This window comes from Aythya ferina (assembly GCF_964211825.1).
Source record: "Aythya ferina genome assembly, chromosome: 4".
Classification (NCBI taxonomy): domain Eukaryota; kingdom Metazoa; phylum Chordata; class Aves; order Anseriformes; family Anatidae; genus Aythya; species Aythya ferina.
This window is the reverse complement of record NC_140300.1, coordinates 69,482,547-69,500,880: the sequence shown is the minus strand read 5'-3', so window position 1 is coordinate 69,500,880 and position 18,334 is coordinate 69,482,547. Positions and strand designations below refer to the sequence as shown.

The window sequence follows — 18,334 nt, the reverse complement described above, 5'->3', positions numbered from 1 at the left end:
CAGGCAATTGAGGCTGGGGGAACAGAGCAAGCAGATGAGCTGGAGATCAGCCAGGGGACATGTCCTGCTGGTTCCCCTTGTGGGGCTACAGCAGAGCCCTGGATTGATGCCACTGCGAGAAGGAAAGTAACAGAATGCAGCTTCGCATGGTGTTTACTGCCATGTAAAGATCATGCTTATGTCTAAACCACCAAAAAGGTGCCCAGAAACATGACCATACCTCTGAATTATGAACATAGGTTTAAGAAAAAAGCTTTCCTTCATTTATATCAGGAGTAAGTACAACTATTTAGCAGTAAAGATTGGGCTACTGCAGTAGTGTTGCTGAGAAAAATCCTTTGTATTTGTAGAAAGCCCAACTTGAAAGGATTTACAGGCGGTCTGTTTAGGAATTGCATCCCTGCAAGAGATGAGCTGGTTACCAGAATGACCGGTAGGCTAAAGATGGGATAAAGACAGAATTGGCCACTACCAGATCACTGTGCATCTCTGCCAAACTTTGCCCAGAAGTCAGCCACAACAACAACAAAAGCCTGAATACCGTGGTAAAAGGCATTACAGGAACCTGCAGTGGGTAGGAAGAGCATGCGCCTGTAGGAGCATACATCCAGTTCAGTTTAGCAGTATAAAATGAAATAATGTTCCTCAGTTGTTGCCCTGCTGCTCGGAGCAAAATAAGCTTTTCTTTAAAGTATTGCACTGCTGTTTCTCCTTGGAGAGCTTATGTGTAAGTGTCCAGAAAAAAAAAAGCAAATCTGGAAGATGACTGAACCGTATTTCAGCAGTAAGCAGCAATCTTCTATCAGCCTACCTCTGTGCATGTCTAGCTGTAACCACAGAGCATTATCTGTGTTTGTCATTCCTGCTGCTAGCTATTGTTTTATTGCCAAAGCCTCTCTGAAGACTGTATATCCTGAGGTGTCTCTCCAGAATACTGATAACTTGGAATTCGTATGCAGAGAGCACACAGTACAAACGAGAATTACGCGGTGTACGCCTTGTGCTGTCAGGATGTATTACTTGGGGTTTATCCAGGCTGGGCTGATGATTGCCATATGCAGACTAGCAAAAGATGCGCATAAAGGTGCTCTCCAAGGACAGCAAACAACAGCAGATAAAGCTCGCATTGTTCTCCTTCGGTGCTTGTCAGATGAGAGCATCCTGAGGAGTCAGAGCCGGGAGGAGACCACGGACGTGATGAGTGACTTTTGCCAGGGGGCTGCCTGCTTGTGGCACGCCAGGGTGGCAAGAGCCTGGCAGTGGTAGAAAATCAAGTAAGGTGGGAAAGGGCACGATCAGAAAGGGAATATAAATACAACTGGTTTGCTAAATTTTGTCATCATTGAGCGTGACAATACAAATTTGGTCTATTTCTTCTTACTAACGCTTCCTTATATCAGGACTAGCTTCTCTAAGAGCAGCGTCTCCAAGTGTGAGCTGACTTTCACTTGGATTTCATCTTGCATTTGAATTCTACTTTCATATGGAAAGAACTTGATTGGACATACTAATTTGCTGGTTTTTAAGAAAGACAAAGTGTCTGACGAAGAGAGTCTTAAATGACTGCTCGTCCTTCTGGATTTTTTGAAGTAAAATAATTGCAATACAAAGGCAACATCCTTTCTCCAGTGGCTGTTTTCACATTCTGCTACATTATAGTGCATTAATTCACAAAATGAGCTAACGTTGAAAGAAATGAGGAGTAGTTTTTGCTTAAGGCATAATTTCTTCTCATCTTATGCAAAAAGAGAAAACAGAGAGAGGACTTTGAAACTTGGTTAGAAGTCATTACAGCAGACCTTTTCCCTGGGGCAGAGCTTGTGTCTCTTGACTTGCATATGTCCAAGGCTGTGCCTTTTTTGGAGGTTTGTGTGTTAGATTATACTGCTTAATGTTTGTTATTCTTCACCAGGAAGTTATGCCTTTGATTTCTTTTCTGTGGCATAAGTAATGAAGCAACGGTGGTGGAATACTTCTGCATGAGTTGATTTAGTGTTAATGACTGATAAAAGCTGAGTTCAGCCTGGCTTGTACCACCTCATCACTAGCTGCTTAGAAAAGGGGCCGTGCCAACGGGTCTGCTTGCACACTGCCTCTGAGCAGCGTTGTGTTAGTTATGCCTTTTGTCTATTTTGGTCTATATAATGAATGAAAACAGGACTAATACTACATATAAGGTTGGAGTAAAGTGTGAATGCAATTGTTTTTGTGTCCCTCTGTCAGGCAGCAGCTACCTGTAGGAGGAGGGAGAGAACGTCGCTGATGTTGTGGTTTGTTGTTTGTAACGTGGGGTTAGGCTGTGCTCTATTTTTTTTCTTCTAGTGTGCCAGCCTTTTCCAAGGCTCCTTCCTGTGTGCATGGGAGAAATGCAGGTGCCTATTTTATCCAGTCTATCGCGGTCTTCAGAAATAAAATAAAAAAAAAAAGACAGCCTTCATTTGCTATTTACTCACTGTCAGTTTTGCGTGGGCAATTGTGGACGTGGTTGCAGACTGTGGAGTGCTGCATTAGAGATAGCGGGTATATCACTATTTACATGCTATGGGTGGTCCAAATTGAGTATAAAAAAAATATCACAGATCCAAAGCCACAGTTGTTAGCTGTTAACAATGTTACTAACGACTTTTGGAAACGATGCTATGATAACATCCTTCAGAACTATAGCTGTTGTGGGAGCCTTTCAAAGAAGCAAAGGGAGTACGGACAGGAAGAAGAAAAAGGATGAAGTACTTGAGAATAAATCTGCAGATACAGAGCTGTAGAGGAGAAGGTTTGTGTTGTTGCTTTTCAAACCACAGCTCATTCAGGAGTTAACAGAGAGAAAAGTAGTCCAAAGCACTCAGCGTGGGCTCAGGCTTCTCTGAGAGAATACATGGAGAAACGTCCACTGCAGCAGCGTGCTTTGCATCGACCTATGGCACCAGGGAGTTGAATGAAGAAATAGTGATACTTCAGCTTTTTTGCTGCCAAAAGGCTCTGGGAAATTGTAACTGTTCCTGTGCAAGCTCACTGGAATAAGGAAAACTTTGTGTTTGCTCCTTGACGTGACCCATCTGTTCAACATCAGCCAAACTCTGGTTAAAATGTGTTCAGAAAAATAAAATAGTTCCTTGGGACTACTGGCGTCGCAACCCAGGCTCCATTTCTGAGGAGGCAATGGCATTACAAGCAGACCGTGCTGACTGTCATATCTAAAATACAGAATATGTAATCTACCATATGATAGGTATAACCTAAGCTAGTGCAAACCGCCTCCTAAGACAAGTCCTCGAACTGCCTTCTGTCCTTCTAAGAGACTTAACACTAATTTCAATTTTTCTTCCTGCTAACTGATTAGTCAGTAGCCATACTTATATCGTGACTTCTTGATGTGTAGATGACTGAAGTTTTAATCGAGCTTGTCAAAATCTGTTGCTGCAAAATGCTGCAGATAACCTAGGAGCTCGCTTCTAATTTCTGTCACTTGTATGTAGTGAGCCTAAATGCTAAATTCAAGATGTGCTTGCTGTTGACTGCTTTTTCTATCAGAACATTTATAACCGTGTGCTTACATAAACAACGTATATGATACCTCCCCATGGGTAATAAAATTGAGGTAAATTTTATTCGAATGTCTATTCTTACTTTCTGGCAGACTACTTCTTCTGGCTGCAGATGCAGCAAAATGCCCTGTGGGTTTTTGCAGAAGACTCTAGAAGCACGTTTTGTTTTCCATTCCAGGTGTTGATTCAGAAATACTCTACTTACTCACCACCCTTTTCATCTCTTCATTGGATGCAAAGATCTTATTGTGTTTTCTTGTTGTACTGAAGGACATTTATTTGCTGTATGCCTCTCCCTTTTTAAAAAGGAGAAACGCAAGCCGAATTTGTACAACAGAAAGTTTGAAGACATCTGTTATACCTTGGCATTGTTTCTTTCCCAGGGAGTGCTGTCCAACATCTCCTCCATCACCGACCTGGGAGGCTTTGATCCAGTTTGGCTCTTCCTCGTGGTAGGAGGAGTTATGTTCATTTTGGGGTTTGCAGGATGCATTGGAGCTTTGCGAGAAAACACCTTCCTTCTCAAATTTGTAAGTAGCCTTTGCAACTGTGGCATTCACTGGTTACACGGCGTAAGTCACCTTCTGTGTTCCTGCTTAGCTGTGTAAAGGCCTTAAAATGCCTTTTGGGGGGCGGGATGTGACCCTGATTCATTGCTGAATGTCAACTGAAGACTTATAAATTCATGATTCTTTCCTCCACTCTCCCAGCCTCCAGAGCTGGGCACAGCCTGGGCAGTATTAGTTTTCATAGCCATTAACTGCTGATATACACAAAAAGGGTTCCAGTGAAACAACTGCCTTCAAGTGCCTGATTTGGCTCCCACAAACTCATTGTATTGCAGGAGGAGGTGGTTGACAGTTACGATTCTTGAGGCATTTTTAAAGCAGCTTGGGATAGTTCTAGTTTGCTCTTGCTTTAAAAAAAAAAAAAGAAAAAGAAAAAGAAAAAAGGAAAGAAAAGCTATTGTAACATTTTTTTTTTCTTCTGCCTTGCTTCTCTCAGCTTGCCTAAAATGAACCCATCTGCTGTACCAGAAATAGCTTCCTATACGGCAGCTGATGGAGAAATTAAAAATGCATCTGAACAAACACAGAGAGCATATTAAAAAGAAACTTAAAGAGGCAGTTGCAAAAGAGATGGACTTCCAGTAGATGAGGACCCCTGTCTGTTTAAAACACTGTGGGCTCAGTGGAGATGCTTAGAGAAAGTGGCAGATCATTAGTAATGCCTTTGGCATCCATTGCATTTGCATTAATCATCACAGCCTCATTTGGTTTTAATGTGGATGTGAGTCATTCCATAGACATTCCTCTCTGACTTAATCATTAATTAATTTCTGCTGTTACCATTTTTTTTTTTTTTTTTTTTTTTTTTTTGCTTTACCCGCTTAGGCAAAGCTTTACCAGTGAGGAAGTCTAAGGAAAAAGTCACTCGGAAAGCATTTCATTGGCTTTATTGTTTGTTCTTTGCCTTTGAAAATGGGAGTGCCTACACAGAAATTTAAGATGAGTTTTCAGAGAGCCCTGGCAGGTGGCCATCTCTGTTGAAATTTACAGTGAACTCCCTTGGGCCTCTTTGGAAATTCCAGTGAAATGTCCTGCTCTGGGTGCCAAAGTTTGAATTCATTGGCATTTTTATTATTTGCTAGAATAGAATTAAGAGTCCTGTACTACAGCTCTAATTAAAAATGGTGTATTTTAAATTTAAAATGTATTGTGTGCCAGAATAGCTTGAGCTTGCACTGAAACAAAGCCCTACCACCAGATATAATTGGGAGCCTTGAAAAATAAATTTTTGGCCAGAAGGCAAAATAATTCAAACCTCTTTCTTTTTCTTCATAGTTTTCTGTGTTTCTTGGAATTATTTTCTTCTTGGAGCTCACTGCTGGTGTTCTAGCGTTTGTTTTCAAAGACTGGATCAAGGACCAGCTTTATTTCTTTATAAACAACAACATCAGAGCATACCGAGATGACATTGATTTGCAAAACCTCATAGACTTTACGCAGGAATATGTAAGTTGGACTATGTTTATTTTTTCTTGCTTGCTTTAAATAAATACGTTTTTTTTTTTTTTTTTTTTTTTTACTTCCCATCTGTTTGGTCTTTTCAAGAAACAACAGAAATATTCTAGCATATATAATCCTTGTTATATTTACAGAACCTGTGCATAACCCACAGCACCTGTGAGAAGTGGCTTATTTGTTGGTTTTGGTTGAAAACTCTTAAGTTGGAGAGTTGGGCTGACTTACTCATGAAGCTTTTCAGAGTCAGTGTGTCAGATGGAGTAGCTACCATCAGAGTCTTGTGTTCAGGTTGTTGGAGCATATTCTGTATGTATCTAAAAAGGTATTTTAGGTGTCATGGTGGGTGACGTGCATTCAGTTCTGGGATGATGGTGGTGGTGTTTTAGCAACATGAGAGGTGCCACACATCACACTGCGGAGTGGCAGAGGTGCTTGGCTGATCTGAGTTAATCTACAAGGTTCTTTCTCTTTACCAAGACTTAATGCAGCTAGCCTAATGAAGTGGGAAACTCAAAGTTCTGGCAAGAAATCTCTAAATGATGCCCCACCTGCACCTGGGGGGAAAGGAAGAGTGAGGCCAGAGATGCACATGTTTGTGCAGGTGGTTTTGCCAGTACGCTCTCACTCCAGTACTTCCTTCTGGAGCGTGTTTGTGAACTTCACTCTGAATTTGGCCCTGTGTAGCTACACTGTTAAGTGTTGGTTGAAATCGTTGTATCTCTGATTTTTGTCTATTCTGCAAATAAATTTATTCGATGTTTCGTTTGCTTCTATATCCCCTGGGGGGAAAGGGACTGAGTAACAGGATGTGGATCCTTGTGCTGGTTCAAATATTTTCTGGTTTGGAGAAGGTCAGAGGTGAACGCAAGCTGAAAGCACTGCTACATGCGTGTGCAACCAAAAGGCTGCAATCCAATTTTGCAGCAGGCTGGCACTAGATAAAACCTGCTCTCCTAACGGGATTAGCACTCCTGACACTTAAGTCGGGAACTGCGTGAGTCTGGAGAGCAAGCCACTTTTTCAGCTAGTAGAGATAAGATGAAGACAAGATGCTTCTGGTATTAGAGGGACCTGTGTTACATCCACAGAGAGAGAATTTCCATTCCAACCCTTGAAAGTGCAGTTAGCTTGATTTATTAACTATTTTTATTATTATTTACCTGGCATAGATGGGTTAAATGCACTAGATTCTTGAGTGCTGTAAACTGTCAGTGCTCCACTGGTCCCTTCTTTGTATGTTCAGCATGTTTCACAAAAGTCTAAGTCTGCCATTTGGGGTATTTACACTTTTTGAAGGATTCTGCTTACCTTCAGTAAGTGAACGGCTGCGTGGTGTTTAGTTTCCTGCTGGGTTAAACCACAACAAGGTGTTACTTGCATAATCTGTGATGTGCAGCAAACACTGAATTCGTGCTGTCTCGTGGATGGCCTGACGAAGGTTGCTCCAAACTGGCAAATGGAGCACTTGGTGCTGACTGGTTTTGCTGAGAACCCAGGGCCCATCAGACTGGGCAGAACATCACACTCGTGGCTGTGCTGTCCCTGGGCCTGAGCGTGTAGGACTCTGCAACTGGGAGCTTTTAGGCTTATCAGCTTGTTCCATGCTTTTCTCCCCAAAGAGCAGCACTGCAGGGTATGAACACAACTTTAACCCCATGGTAATTTTGGAACAACTTAAAGGTTGGAAATGGTCTTTAAAAAAAGACAGCTCTGATGAAACAAGAAGGAATCTCCGATTCTTTATAGAAAACTAGGGGAAAACTGACAACGATAATTATTAATGCTGAAACTTGCTTATACTGAAAGTCAAGAAGCTTTCCTTTCTTTTCTTCTAGTGGCAGTGCTGTGGGGCTTTTGGAGCTGATGACTGGAACCTTAATATTTACTTCAATTGCACAGATTCCAATGCAAGTCGCGAGCGCTGTGGTGTGCCATTCTCTTGCTGCACTAAGGATCCTGCTGTAAGTCAGTCAAGAGGGTAGAATGGGGCTGCTGTTCCAATTTTAAAGCACTGTACAAAGTTTTCTGGAAGTCATGCATGATCTTAACTTTCCCACCACTCTTTTTTTTTTTTTTTTTTGTCCCATACTTGAAGCTCAGACTAACTGTTAATTTTCTGCAGTCAGCAAAAATCCTGATCTAACTTGAGCCTTCATTGTACGCTTTTCATGTTTGCTGCTTTTCATTAGAATGAGAGAACCACGAGCTTGGCTGAACATACATATCAATTTTAGCACATACAAAAAGCAGAAGCCCATAATGAGTTGAAGGATATGAGCTTTCAACCGAGTATCATCAGGATATTTCATTTGCTGCCTTAAAGAACAGAAACTCTAAGGCACTCTGAAGCAGGTATTACTCATTATTTAATGGAGTGTCCAGAGGCTGCAGTCAGGTTGGCCTGGTTTGCTCTAGGTGCAATGATAAATGACAGCCTGTGCTCTGAAGAACTGGAATATGTTTTCATTATGATCTTGAGATGATCACAGAAATATTTTTACTCTTTTTCTCCCTTTAAAATTACTGCTTGTCCTACAGTCACCCGAGATCAGACTTGAAAGGTCAGAAGTTGTTTGAGGGAGCGGCTTTTCTGGTAAATTTTCACATCCTTTTTAAATAGTTCTGGATCATCAAGCAGAAAATGCTGGAGCCATATGTTACTAGTACAGACATGATTGGGAGCTCAGGGAAGCAGTTCACTGACAGTGAAAAGCTTGGAACAGGGATGGGTGTGTGCACTGAGACTGTTACGTGGCTAACACTGCATACATTTGACTTTCATGGAGTTTAAAAAAAGCAGCCTGCGAGTGCTTGTATTATCTGGTAGCTCAGCTCTGGCTTTTTCTCTACCTGGAGTGACTTCTCGTTCCTTGAATGTCTGATCCGGAGCACTGACTAGGATCAGGCAAGTTGCCAACAGGCAGCTCAGGTGCTTCCTGCCTTGCGAATGCAACGCAATTGCAGCTCTGGCATCCAGTCACTACTGCTGCCCTCCTCCTCCTCCTCTCCATTTGCACAAGCTGCATTCTGCTTCCTCTGCAGGGAACGTGTCTTCACACTAGTTTGAATCTTCCTCACAAATATTGTCATGTCTTTTAAGAAAGTCTTAACATGAAATGGAAAGTATGTTAGGCTCAAGCCTTACATTATGCTTAGGATTTCCCCCCCGTGTTTGCCTGTCTGCCTACCCACGTTGAGAGGTCATCACAACCCAGTTTTAAAAATACAGTTGTTATAAAACCAAGCCAGTGACAGCACTACAAGGTAATCCTATAAATACACAGTCCATGCTAAAGTTCCCTCTCCCTTTTGCTATGTTTTTTCTTAGGGGGTGATGCAGTAACCAGAAAATTAAAGATAAGCCTCATTCTTATTCATTGTATGGAAGCAGCATACTTAGTTGCCTTCAAAATAAAGACCCCGTCCATATTAGACTCATGCATGTAATGGATATAAATGAAACTAATCTGTGACAGGTTCAAAGGCAGTGATATGTGCAGGTTCACTCCACGGGAAAGCAGAATCGTCCCTTTTAGAAATTACAGTGCAGTGTTGGACTGACACAAAAAATTACGTGGATGCTTTCTTGAGCAGAACTTTGTTTTAGCATTTAGTTCAGCTTCAAAAAGGAAGCAAAAAGTTTAAGCTAAACCAATTTAGACTCCTTTAGTTTGCTTTGTAGTTTAATGAGTTGAAAGGTTCTGATTTTTTCTGCAGGCAAGGCCTAGAAAAGTTGGCTTATTTCCATTTCTTTCTTCATGCTTTCTTTCAGGTAACCAGTCCTGAGGTTAAAGACAAAAGACATTGGTAATAAAACAAGTAGGCATTCAGCACAAAAAAAAGAAAGCTTGGAATCCCTCTGTTGTAATCTTACCTGCTTTTACATGCTTGAAGCACGTGGCGCTATGCTTTTCTAAGCCCCGGAATAGAAGCAGTCACCTCATTAAAAGATAAAAATTACTCGAATCTTAGAGATCCACTGAGGGAATCCAGCTTGGGCAACCTGTTGATGTACTTCTGCAAAGTGGGAAAAGACGCAGAGGAGCTTAGCTGCCGATAGGAGAAGATATCTAGGTGTACTGAACGTCACAATTTAATCAAATTGGGGGAAGTGAGAAACACAGCCAGGAGAGACATAGATTTTAAATAGCAGCCATATGGAAAAAGCTAAGACTGGCTGATTTTCTGACTTCCTTGAGTAGGTCCTTCTGCTCATTATGATGATGTGATCCAGTAACTTAATATTTGCTGCCATTGGAGCTGACACTGAAGGTAGTTGCTTCATTTTATTGCCTCAAAATAACTGTGTATACGGAGTAAACTTCAGCTTCTGCTAAGTAGCACTTGTTCACTAGAAAAAGTCTGTCCTAGCCTGTTTAATTTTCTGCGCTTGGGGAGTGCTAAAGCAGAGGCAGTAGGAATAATCTCCCTCCCCAATGGTATCAAGCTCCCGTAAGAAAGAATGAGCAGTAGGAAAACGTTACCCCATATTGTCTTTTTCCTCAATAGTTTCTGGAGTTTCTGGAAAGGAGGTAGGTACTGTATGTATTTCTGCAGGCATTCCCTGTAAGAGCTTGCAGCTTCTGCAAACCGAGTTGTCCCTTCTCACCTCTTCATGCCAGACAGACTGAACCCTAAAAAAAATTAACAGTAGTCTCGGTGTATTTTCAGTACAAACAAAACCTTTTCAGTGGCAAGTTGTTTTGCTTAAAATAGGTGCTTCCTAATCCCTTTACTTTGACTTCTGAATGCTTGCATTTGGAATGTGGACTTTATCCAGGTGGAGGGCTGGTTTTCCAAGTGTGAAGCTCTGAGGAATGAAAATAATTATTGATTATGTGCTTTTGTTTGTTGTGAATAATGAACAGCACTAAATGGAAGAGGGAAGGTGGTTTTCAAAAGTAGTATGGTGACTGAAATAGGGTGATTGTCTTACTACATACAGAACCAGCTCTGGAGAACTGGGACGGGAGGTTTTGGAGACATTTCACTCATTGGCCTCTCCTCTGTCTCTCTCTCCTAGGAAGATGTTATTAATACTCAGTGTGGCTACGACGCAAGGCAAAAACCAGTAAGCATTTTTTTTTTAAATGTGTTATCCTAAAGATCTGAATCCTTCTTGCAAGAGCAGCTTATTCTATTGATGGGCTAATTGAATATAATGACCTCTGTTTTCTTCCTTCTCCTTGGCAGGAAGTTGATCAGCAGATTGTTATCTACACTAAAGGCTGCGTCCCTCAGTTTGAGAAATGGTTGCAGGACAATCTTACCATAGTTGCTGGCATATTCATAGGGATAGCATTACTGCAGGTAAATATCGTGTTTGCTGCAATGAATTATGTGGAAGAAAAGCAGTGAGATAAAACATACAGGGGCTGGGGATGGGACTGTATATGAGAAATGGAAACACAGCATGAGTTTCACTTGAAAATATAAAGTCTGTAGATTTTTAGTGAGGTGTGTTAAATGCATGAGGCTTTTTTTGTGTTTAAGGGTGTTTCATTTTTATCAGTAGAGACGGATTTGTTTTTCTTTTCAACTGCTCATGGGTCAAAATTAACACTGTTTTAAAGATTGGGCAGAGATTTTTAAACCTCTACAGACCTACAGGTTCTGATGGTGCTTAAAAGAATGGTGGAAAGCCTTTACAGTTGCTTTTACAAAGCAAATCTAGAACTATTCAATTTCCTGGAACCCAGTGACACTATAAATACCATACTAGGTTTACAGGAGTTTTTCGATGCTTTCCTCTGCCAACGCTGTTGATGTCTAACTTGATTGCTTCTTTTCATATCAAAGTTCTGTATAACCTAAGGAGTTTGCCTATGTGAAAAGAGTTATCCAGTGCTCCAAATGAATGAACTGTTGTCTCTTCCAGATATTTGGGATATGCTTAGCCCAGAATTTGGTTAGTGACATTGAGGCTGTCAGAGCCAGCTGGTAAAACTGCTGAAGTAACCACAACAAGACACTGGACAACCGAAACCCTCTGAAACCTCCAGTGTGTCGCTCCGACACCAAGCTGTATGGACATGGGTGACAGGGAAGCCTTCTCTCCCACATAGTCTCAAGCCTAAGTTCCTGATGTTGCAGTGAACTCGTGTTTCTTTGGGGTGGGGGAGAGAAGAGTGGGCTCTTTAAAATCTGCTGCTCACTGACAATTTTTTTGTTTTAAACCACCAGTTTGAAAGCTGTTGAGCCGTGAATCTCTACTGTATTCTTGATCCTGAGTAACAAGTGGACACTTTTTAAAAATTGGTGTATTCAGTGGGACAGAGTTGCATCATTGTAGTCTGTGGATATGCTGTTTATTCTTCATGTCATGAGCTCTACGATAGCTGCCAAATATTCCCAAGATGGTCTCTCTCCTCACCACTCTGTAAAGGAGCAATCTTCTTGTTTTCACAGCTAAACATAGCTACAGGCCTAAACCCATCAAGCAGGAAGCAACTTTCTATGCATCTATTGTACAGTATATGAAAACGTTTTTAAAACTAAGGAATTTTTTTTTTTTTACACAAGCTTACAACCATTTCCCTGTTGTACTTTGATGTTGGAATCGGCAAGCTCACAGGGAGGACTGTCTAATTTTATCAACATCTTTTTTCCTTTCTACACCCTTGTATGAAAGGAAAGGAGTTTTATATTTGACGAACAAAGGTTGTAGATCCTTTGGTTGCTGCCATACTTTAGGACATCAGTTTCTTAAGGCAAGAATGGGATATAACTGTATAAATGTATGAAAGCAGTGTGGATGTTGGGTCCAAGTGAATAATATTATACAAAGAATGAATTATATATTAACTTAAAAAAATCAAAGCATATGTATCTGGCTAAATTTTTTGTTTCTCTGGAATTTAGTGCAACCTAATGTATTTAGGGATCTCACTAATATTAGTGCTTTGAAATACTTGTGCAAAACTTCTTTTAAGATAATTCCTTGGTCTGTTCCTATCTGAGGCTTTGGTCTTTCTCTCTTTTTCTTTTTTTTCCTTCAATTCTTTTTTCTTGCATGAGCTGTGGAGTAAGTACCTGTGACACTCCAGTGCTTTAAATCTGTGCATATGTTTTAATACAGTCTAACCCAAACTTATTTATTGGTAAATGCATGTGATTATGGAAAGATCATATCCCATTCCCTTGGAAGTTGGACAGAAAAGCTTTTGCCAGAAGTAAATCTATACCTTCAGAAAACAAGTCCTTGCTATAGAGATGTCTCCATTTGTTGCTCTAAATGCAACAAAAAGCTTTCTTGAAGCAATGGAATAAAAGTTTTAATATCGAAGTGTATATTAGGATCAGCCAAGACACAGACTCTTTTGAGTCGAAAAAAGAGTAGAATTTGGAATAAAGCACAAATAGCAGAAGAATTAGATCAGACTCCATCCAGTTTGATTCATTGTTCTTCACAAATAATAGTTAATTTCCGAACCTAACCATGGCTTGGGTAGTTTCATTGCACTTTGTATAAATTTAGCTTGTTATATGACCCTTCTCAGTATATGCAGAACCGGTCCTAAAAGCGATGAGCTTTTGGCTCCTGCTTTGTTAAAACAGCGACCAAGGGTGGTGTGTAGGACCTCACTGTAAGAGCTTAGCATCTTTGAGATGAGTTTCCTAACGAGTACGTGAAGTAGAAGAGATGAATGCGTTGTTTTCAAAGCTTCCCTGTTGTGGGGGATGGATAGGAGTCTGGTCTGATGACCTGTTGAGGTCCTTTCTGGCCCCATGACTCTTAAACGTGTGAGTATATGTACCCTTGCACATTTTGCCTTTCTGTGCTTTAGTCGGCTGTGTTTTATCCCCGTCCAAAGGTGGGCACACTGTTCCACAGATGCCACAGATAGTCCTGTTGCCCTCCTGTCTTTGAGCATTACCTCATCCTCTTCTGGTTAACTCCCACTGACTGGCTCTGAATCAGGCAGCCTCCGTATCCTATGGTATCTGCTGTTAAAGGCCAGCCGTGACTCAGAGCATTTTTAAAAGCCTTTGAAAGCAATTATAATTCACTGTCCTTAATAAAGTTGGTTCCACCTCACCGCAGTGTTACGTTTTTCTTAGCGCTCCTCATCTTGAGGAGTTACTGGTGTTCATTTCCCACAAAGGGACACACCATTTTGCCTGATAGCAGCAGGACAGACAGGTCATCAGCACTTAGGTTGCTGCACTGTAATGAAATGGTGTGGGGAGAAATCAGGGAAACGTGGTTCAGGAAGTAACTCCTCCACCCAAGAGCCTTGGTTGTGACCCAGCACTTTGCTGTGGAGAAAAGAAAAAAAAAAAAAAAAAAAAAAGTCTGCATTACAGAAACATTCCTTGTTGCCACTGATCTTGAGTACTGCTGTTGCTGCTGTGAGCTTCTGAAGACAACTTCCATTCCTCTACTTGAATTTCTGCAGTTGTACTGTATTGGCCTTCTGACTTGTCACGCTCTCCTCCGAGGTCCGGTCTGCTCGGCGTGCCCTTGGCAGTGTCAGGCTGATAGGAAGGTAAAAACGATCTGAGGTGAGCAAGTCTTGTTCTCACTGCTTGCATGTGTACACGCAGATGTGCAGCATTTCTGCTGAGTCCCAGAGTGACTGTTCTTAATAAAAACCACTAAATAAGGTATTTTTCTAGACCTTGTCTTTATTGCTGCAGATGCTGAAACCCCCCCCCCCATAACTCCTGAGAGATGGTCTTATTTTTTCTCATTTTTGCAGTTGCTTGATGGATGCACACTGAATGTTCAGGATTAGCTGCCTATGTTGCACATTTAAATGCCACATTTTTGTCTACGGATCGGGTAAGATGTCCTGACAATGCCCGATCTACTTACAGCTTAGGCGTCCAGTTCGGAAAGCTTGCGGGAGGCCTTGGAAATCCCATCTGTAATTGTCAGAGCCTACCAAAACCGATCAAGCTTTCTTCCAGAAAACCTTGCAAAACGTTCAGGTGAGCACAACTAGAGCACAACCGCTGGCTACACGGGCTTATTTTCCAGAGCAATAAGGTACGGTAGGCAGTATGGCTTTCTGGCAGTTTCTAGCTTGCCTGATGTGGAGGTCAGCGTCACCATCCTTAACGTGCGGTGGTTGTTCAGAAATTTGTTGCCAGGCTTGTGGCCCTTTGTGGAGCACGAAACCCCTTTGCTGGGCAGTCTGTCCGTGATGGCAGTGTTGCTGTCGGGAGGTCTGATCCCTTCAGCCCCAGTTTTAAAGCCATTTTCCTGTCAGAGGGCATCCCGGTCCTTGTTCCTCCTCTGCTGCTTTCTAAATGCTCTCCGTACTCACAAGCCTTTGTTTGCTGCTTCTTTTTTTATATATATATATAGCTTAATGGACAAATGTTTGATTTGTCTGTGTGTGCGTGTGTCTGTTTCTGTAGCAGTTGAGATCTTTTTGCTTCAAAACCCATACTTTTGGTAGTGCCCCTTAGAGTTTGAGGCTGTGGAGGCGTTGCTTAAGTGTGCTCTGTCCTGGAAGCCTTCTCTCCCCTGAGAGAGAGAGAGGTGTTCATCGTAGTCCTGGTGTGTAAATAGTCTTGGAAATGTAAATAGTAGCATGCAGGTGAAATGATTCTTGCACATGACTGCTTTTTTCATCCCGGCAAGCACGGCATCCACCCGCCAAACCTGGGCGGTGGGAGCCAGGGGCCACCAGGCCTCGTTCACCTGGCCCCGGAGTGCCACCTAGTGCCTCCGAGCCGCCTTGCAGCAGGCCCTGGGGAAGGTACAACCCCTAGCAAACCTCCATTGGCTTTTTTTTTTTTTTCTTTTCTTATTTTCCTCTGCTGCTTGGAACTGGGAGAACAGCATCAGACTGGGAACTGGAGGGGCAGTTCTGGGAGGTCAGCATCACTAAAAGGACTAAAGCATGGTGCTATACGAACTGCTTCTGTCCTGGACGTTTTGTAGAGATGCCCTTGGTAAAATCCATCCTGATTTTAACAGTCTTGGTTGCAAGAGAAGTTCATAACTCCCTCTCCTGCTGCACGAGTGCCATCTGGGTGTGTGGTGGTGGCCACAGGTGGGATCTCGGCGTGTGTCAGACACTGGTGAAGGTTCCAGTTCCTCTCTCCTATTTTATCTTTTTCTCCCTCTCTGAAGCCTTTTGGGATATCTGTAATTGGTCATAAAACTCTCTAATGCAAACAGAACGAATCTACCTTGTTTGATCCACTACCTACTGATTTTTGCCACTTGCAGAACCAATAATCGTTCTCCCTTAACATGCAGTATAAAAATAAGGGTTGTGACTGCTAGCGTGCATCAGGCAGGTGCTCAGCCATGCAGCATGGCTAGCTGTCCTTTGTGTTTGGCAATGCAAATCTGGTAACAAAAAGCTCCATCTGTACGTATGTTCATGTTCACACTGTGCACCTAGCAGGGACAGACCTGCTGCTACCTTGAGCTCTGGGGAGACTGGGGTTTGGGCTTTGGGACTCGGACCCATCTCTGATAAGGATGTTCCAGATCGGTTCCAGCTGTGTCTCTCTGCTTGGTTCACCCCAGGGCATAAGGTGTCGATATTTACCCTTTGTGTATCATTCCTTTTTATACGAATGTATTCTCTTGTGTTCCTTTTTTATCGGTTGTAAAATTGATTGTAAAAGCCAACTACACCTACCGATTGAAAGTATTGCTATAACAGAACTGCATGCCCAGTAGAGTTTGACTCGAGCTTTAGTTATCTGATTTCAGACTGGTTATCTTCAGTCTAGGAGAAAAGCATAGATCAGGTGCATATGTATTACTTGTCATCTTTAGCATTAGACTGTGGTATTGTATCACATGCTGATCTCAATGGATGTAACTGGAGTATACTTGGGAGGTTGTTGCAACTTCCTGGTAATTCATTTTAAGCTATTGAAAGTGGTCTTGATCATGCTACTTGTGTTCTTGGGTTTTTGTTTTTTAATAGATGCATTTTTTAGGAATGTTTTAATACACTTATGATGGACAATACGATAGTTTTAATAGTTGTGCAGTATTCTGTATTTACTTGAAGTAAATCATTTTATATGCAATTTGTTAGATAATTACAATTTTATAAATAAAATTCCGTGAAATATGATGCTGTGAATGTGTACTCTTGATGTGGCACTCAACATTGAAGATACAAAGATATGCTCAGGTAAAACTCCTCTGGAAGAAGCCACCCTCTTCCCTCCCAAAAACTAACGGGAAATAAATCCCCAAGTCTCACATATGCAATGTGGGAGCTGTGTTCTAAGGCAGCCACAAAGCACATTTTCATGCTGCCAGCGGCTGCCTTTAAATGAGTAATAAGCTAATACGTCAACAGCACGTCCACATGTGAGAAAATCCCACGTCTGCTGTCAGCTGTTGTTGAAGTCTGGCTAACAAATGTGCTCTGTTTGTTTCTGACAGGTCGCCGGTGTTCCTCAAGCTGCTGTGGCTGCTGGTTAGTACAGCTGTTGGAGCTCTCGCCGTAATCGTTTTAGTGACCCTGGCATGTTCTTTGCAGGGAGCAGCACAAAGGGGGATATAACAATTTGTCACGATTTAATTAAACTTTTATAAGGGGAGGTGGGAATTTAACTTTTAGAGTGTAACATGTCCTTAAACAGAAATATTGAGAGCTGACTTACTGCTTTACACAGGTAAACATGTGTAATGATGTCTTGTGCTTGTTTAGACAGAGGAGGAGGAAGCCGTTTTTTAGTATTTCCAAAACCATAGGGCAAGCTAATCCAGTTTAGTATTTCTAAAATACAGTATTTCATCAATCTGCGTTATTTTGCAGTAAATAGTAAGCATAGTTGGCATTGGACGCTTTGAAAAACAATTGGCAGAACCTCTTGCAAGGAGTTTTCAAATGCTCTTGGGAGGTCGGTGCCCTGGTTTGATTTCACCCACCGTGGTTATCACTTTTCTTCCCATGGTGCAAAGTTTGCCTTTGAGCAGCACTTGCAGCACCTGGCTTGATCAGGAGGTTTCACTGAGAAACAGAAATTTCTGAGCAAACGGGCCAGCAACCTGCTTGTCTTTGATTGATCTGGTGTGATCAGGCGGTCAGGGGGAATTGGGCCAAGCGATCACAATCATCGCTCCTTTGATAGCTTCTGGTTGTGACAGGCTACGTGCTGCCCCCCTGCAAATGCTCCTTCCTCGTGCTGTTGTGGGCAGAGGCCTGCCCTTGCTATGTTTTTGACCACTGTCGAAGTATTGCCAGTCTGGTGAGTATGCAAATCTTGAGGACGAAAAGAAAAAGCAGCAGATCTGAATGATACTGTCTTGCTGCTTATTATGAGCCTGCCTTGTTTTCCCTGTGGAAACAAATTTCAGATTTGCAGCTAATTTTGCCCCTCAGCCTGACATCTGCCCTGTATTAACCGTCCATCCCCATCTGTACCTACTGCTTTGTCTGCAAAGCACCACTGTGACTGATTTAAAAGCACATCTTTATATCCAAACTGAAGTCAAATGCCTTTTGTGTATATCAGGCATGTACATAAATCTTCACTTATGGAAATGACTTCGGGCAAAGTAAGAATGCAAATGTGGAGACCAGGGCGAGGGGTGCTTGGAGAAGTCAACCAAAAAGAAGCCAAGTCCAGGACATTGCCTAAATTTTGTTAACATGCGATAGGTGTGGTGTTCATATATAAAAAACTGAAGGGGAGATGAGGAGTAGCTGCCTGTATTCTGTGTGAACTTGTATGTTGTTTCCTGACGTGACCAGTTACCATTTCTGGGACCTTTGAAACAAGTGACCCTTACTGGGTCTCGTGGTCTCATTTGACCATTGGTCCTTTGGATCC

The 18,334-nt window shown here is 42.0% G+C and overlaps 1 protein-coding gene across 2 annotated transcripts in view; it reads left to right on the top strand.

Moving 5' to 3' along the window:
• Positions 1–18,334, top strand: part of TSPAN5 (tetraspanin 5) — an 85,735-nt gene that overhangs the window by 56,515 nt on the left and 10,886 nt on the right. For both annotated transcript variants that reach the window (XM_084519399.1, XM_084519398.1), the window contains 6 exons: positions 3,926–4,072; positions 5,387–5,557; positions 7,405–7,530; positions 10,593–10,640; positions 10,763–10,879; positions 11,448–17,749. In XM_084519399.1, coding sequence (XP_084375525.1) covers positions 3,926–4,072; positions 5,387–5,557; positions 7,405–7,530; positions 10,593–10,640; positions 10,763–10,879; positions 11,448–11,513 — 675 coding nt within the window. In that variant the 3' untranslated portion in view covers positions 11,514–17,749. The remainder of the gene's footprint in view (positions 1–3,925; positions 4,073–5,386; positions 5,558–7,404; positions 7,531–10,592; positions 10,641–10,762; positions 10,880–11,447; positions 17,750–18,334) is intronic.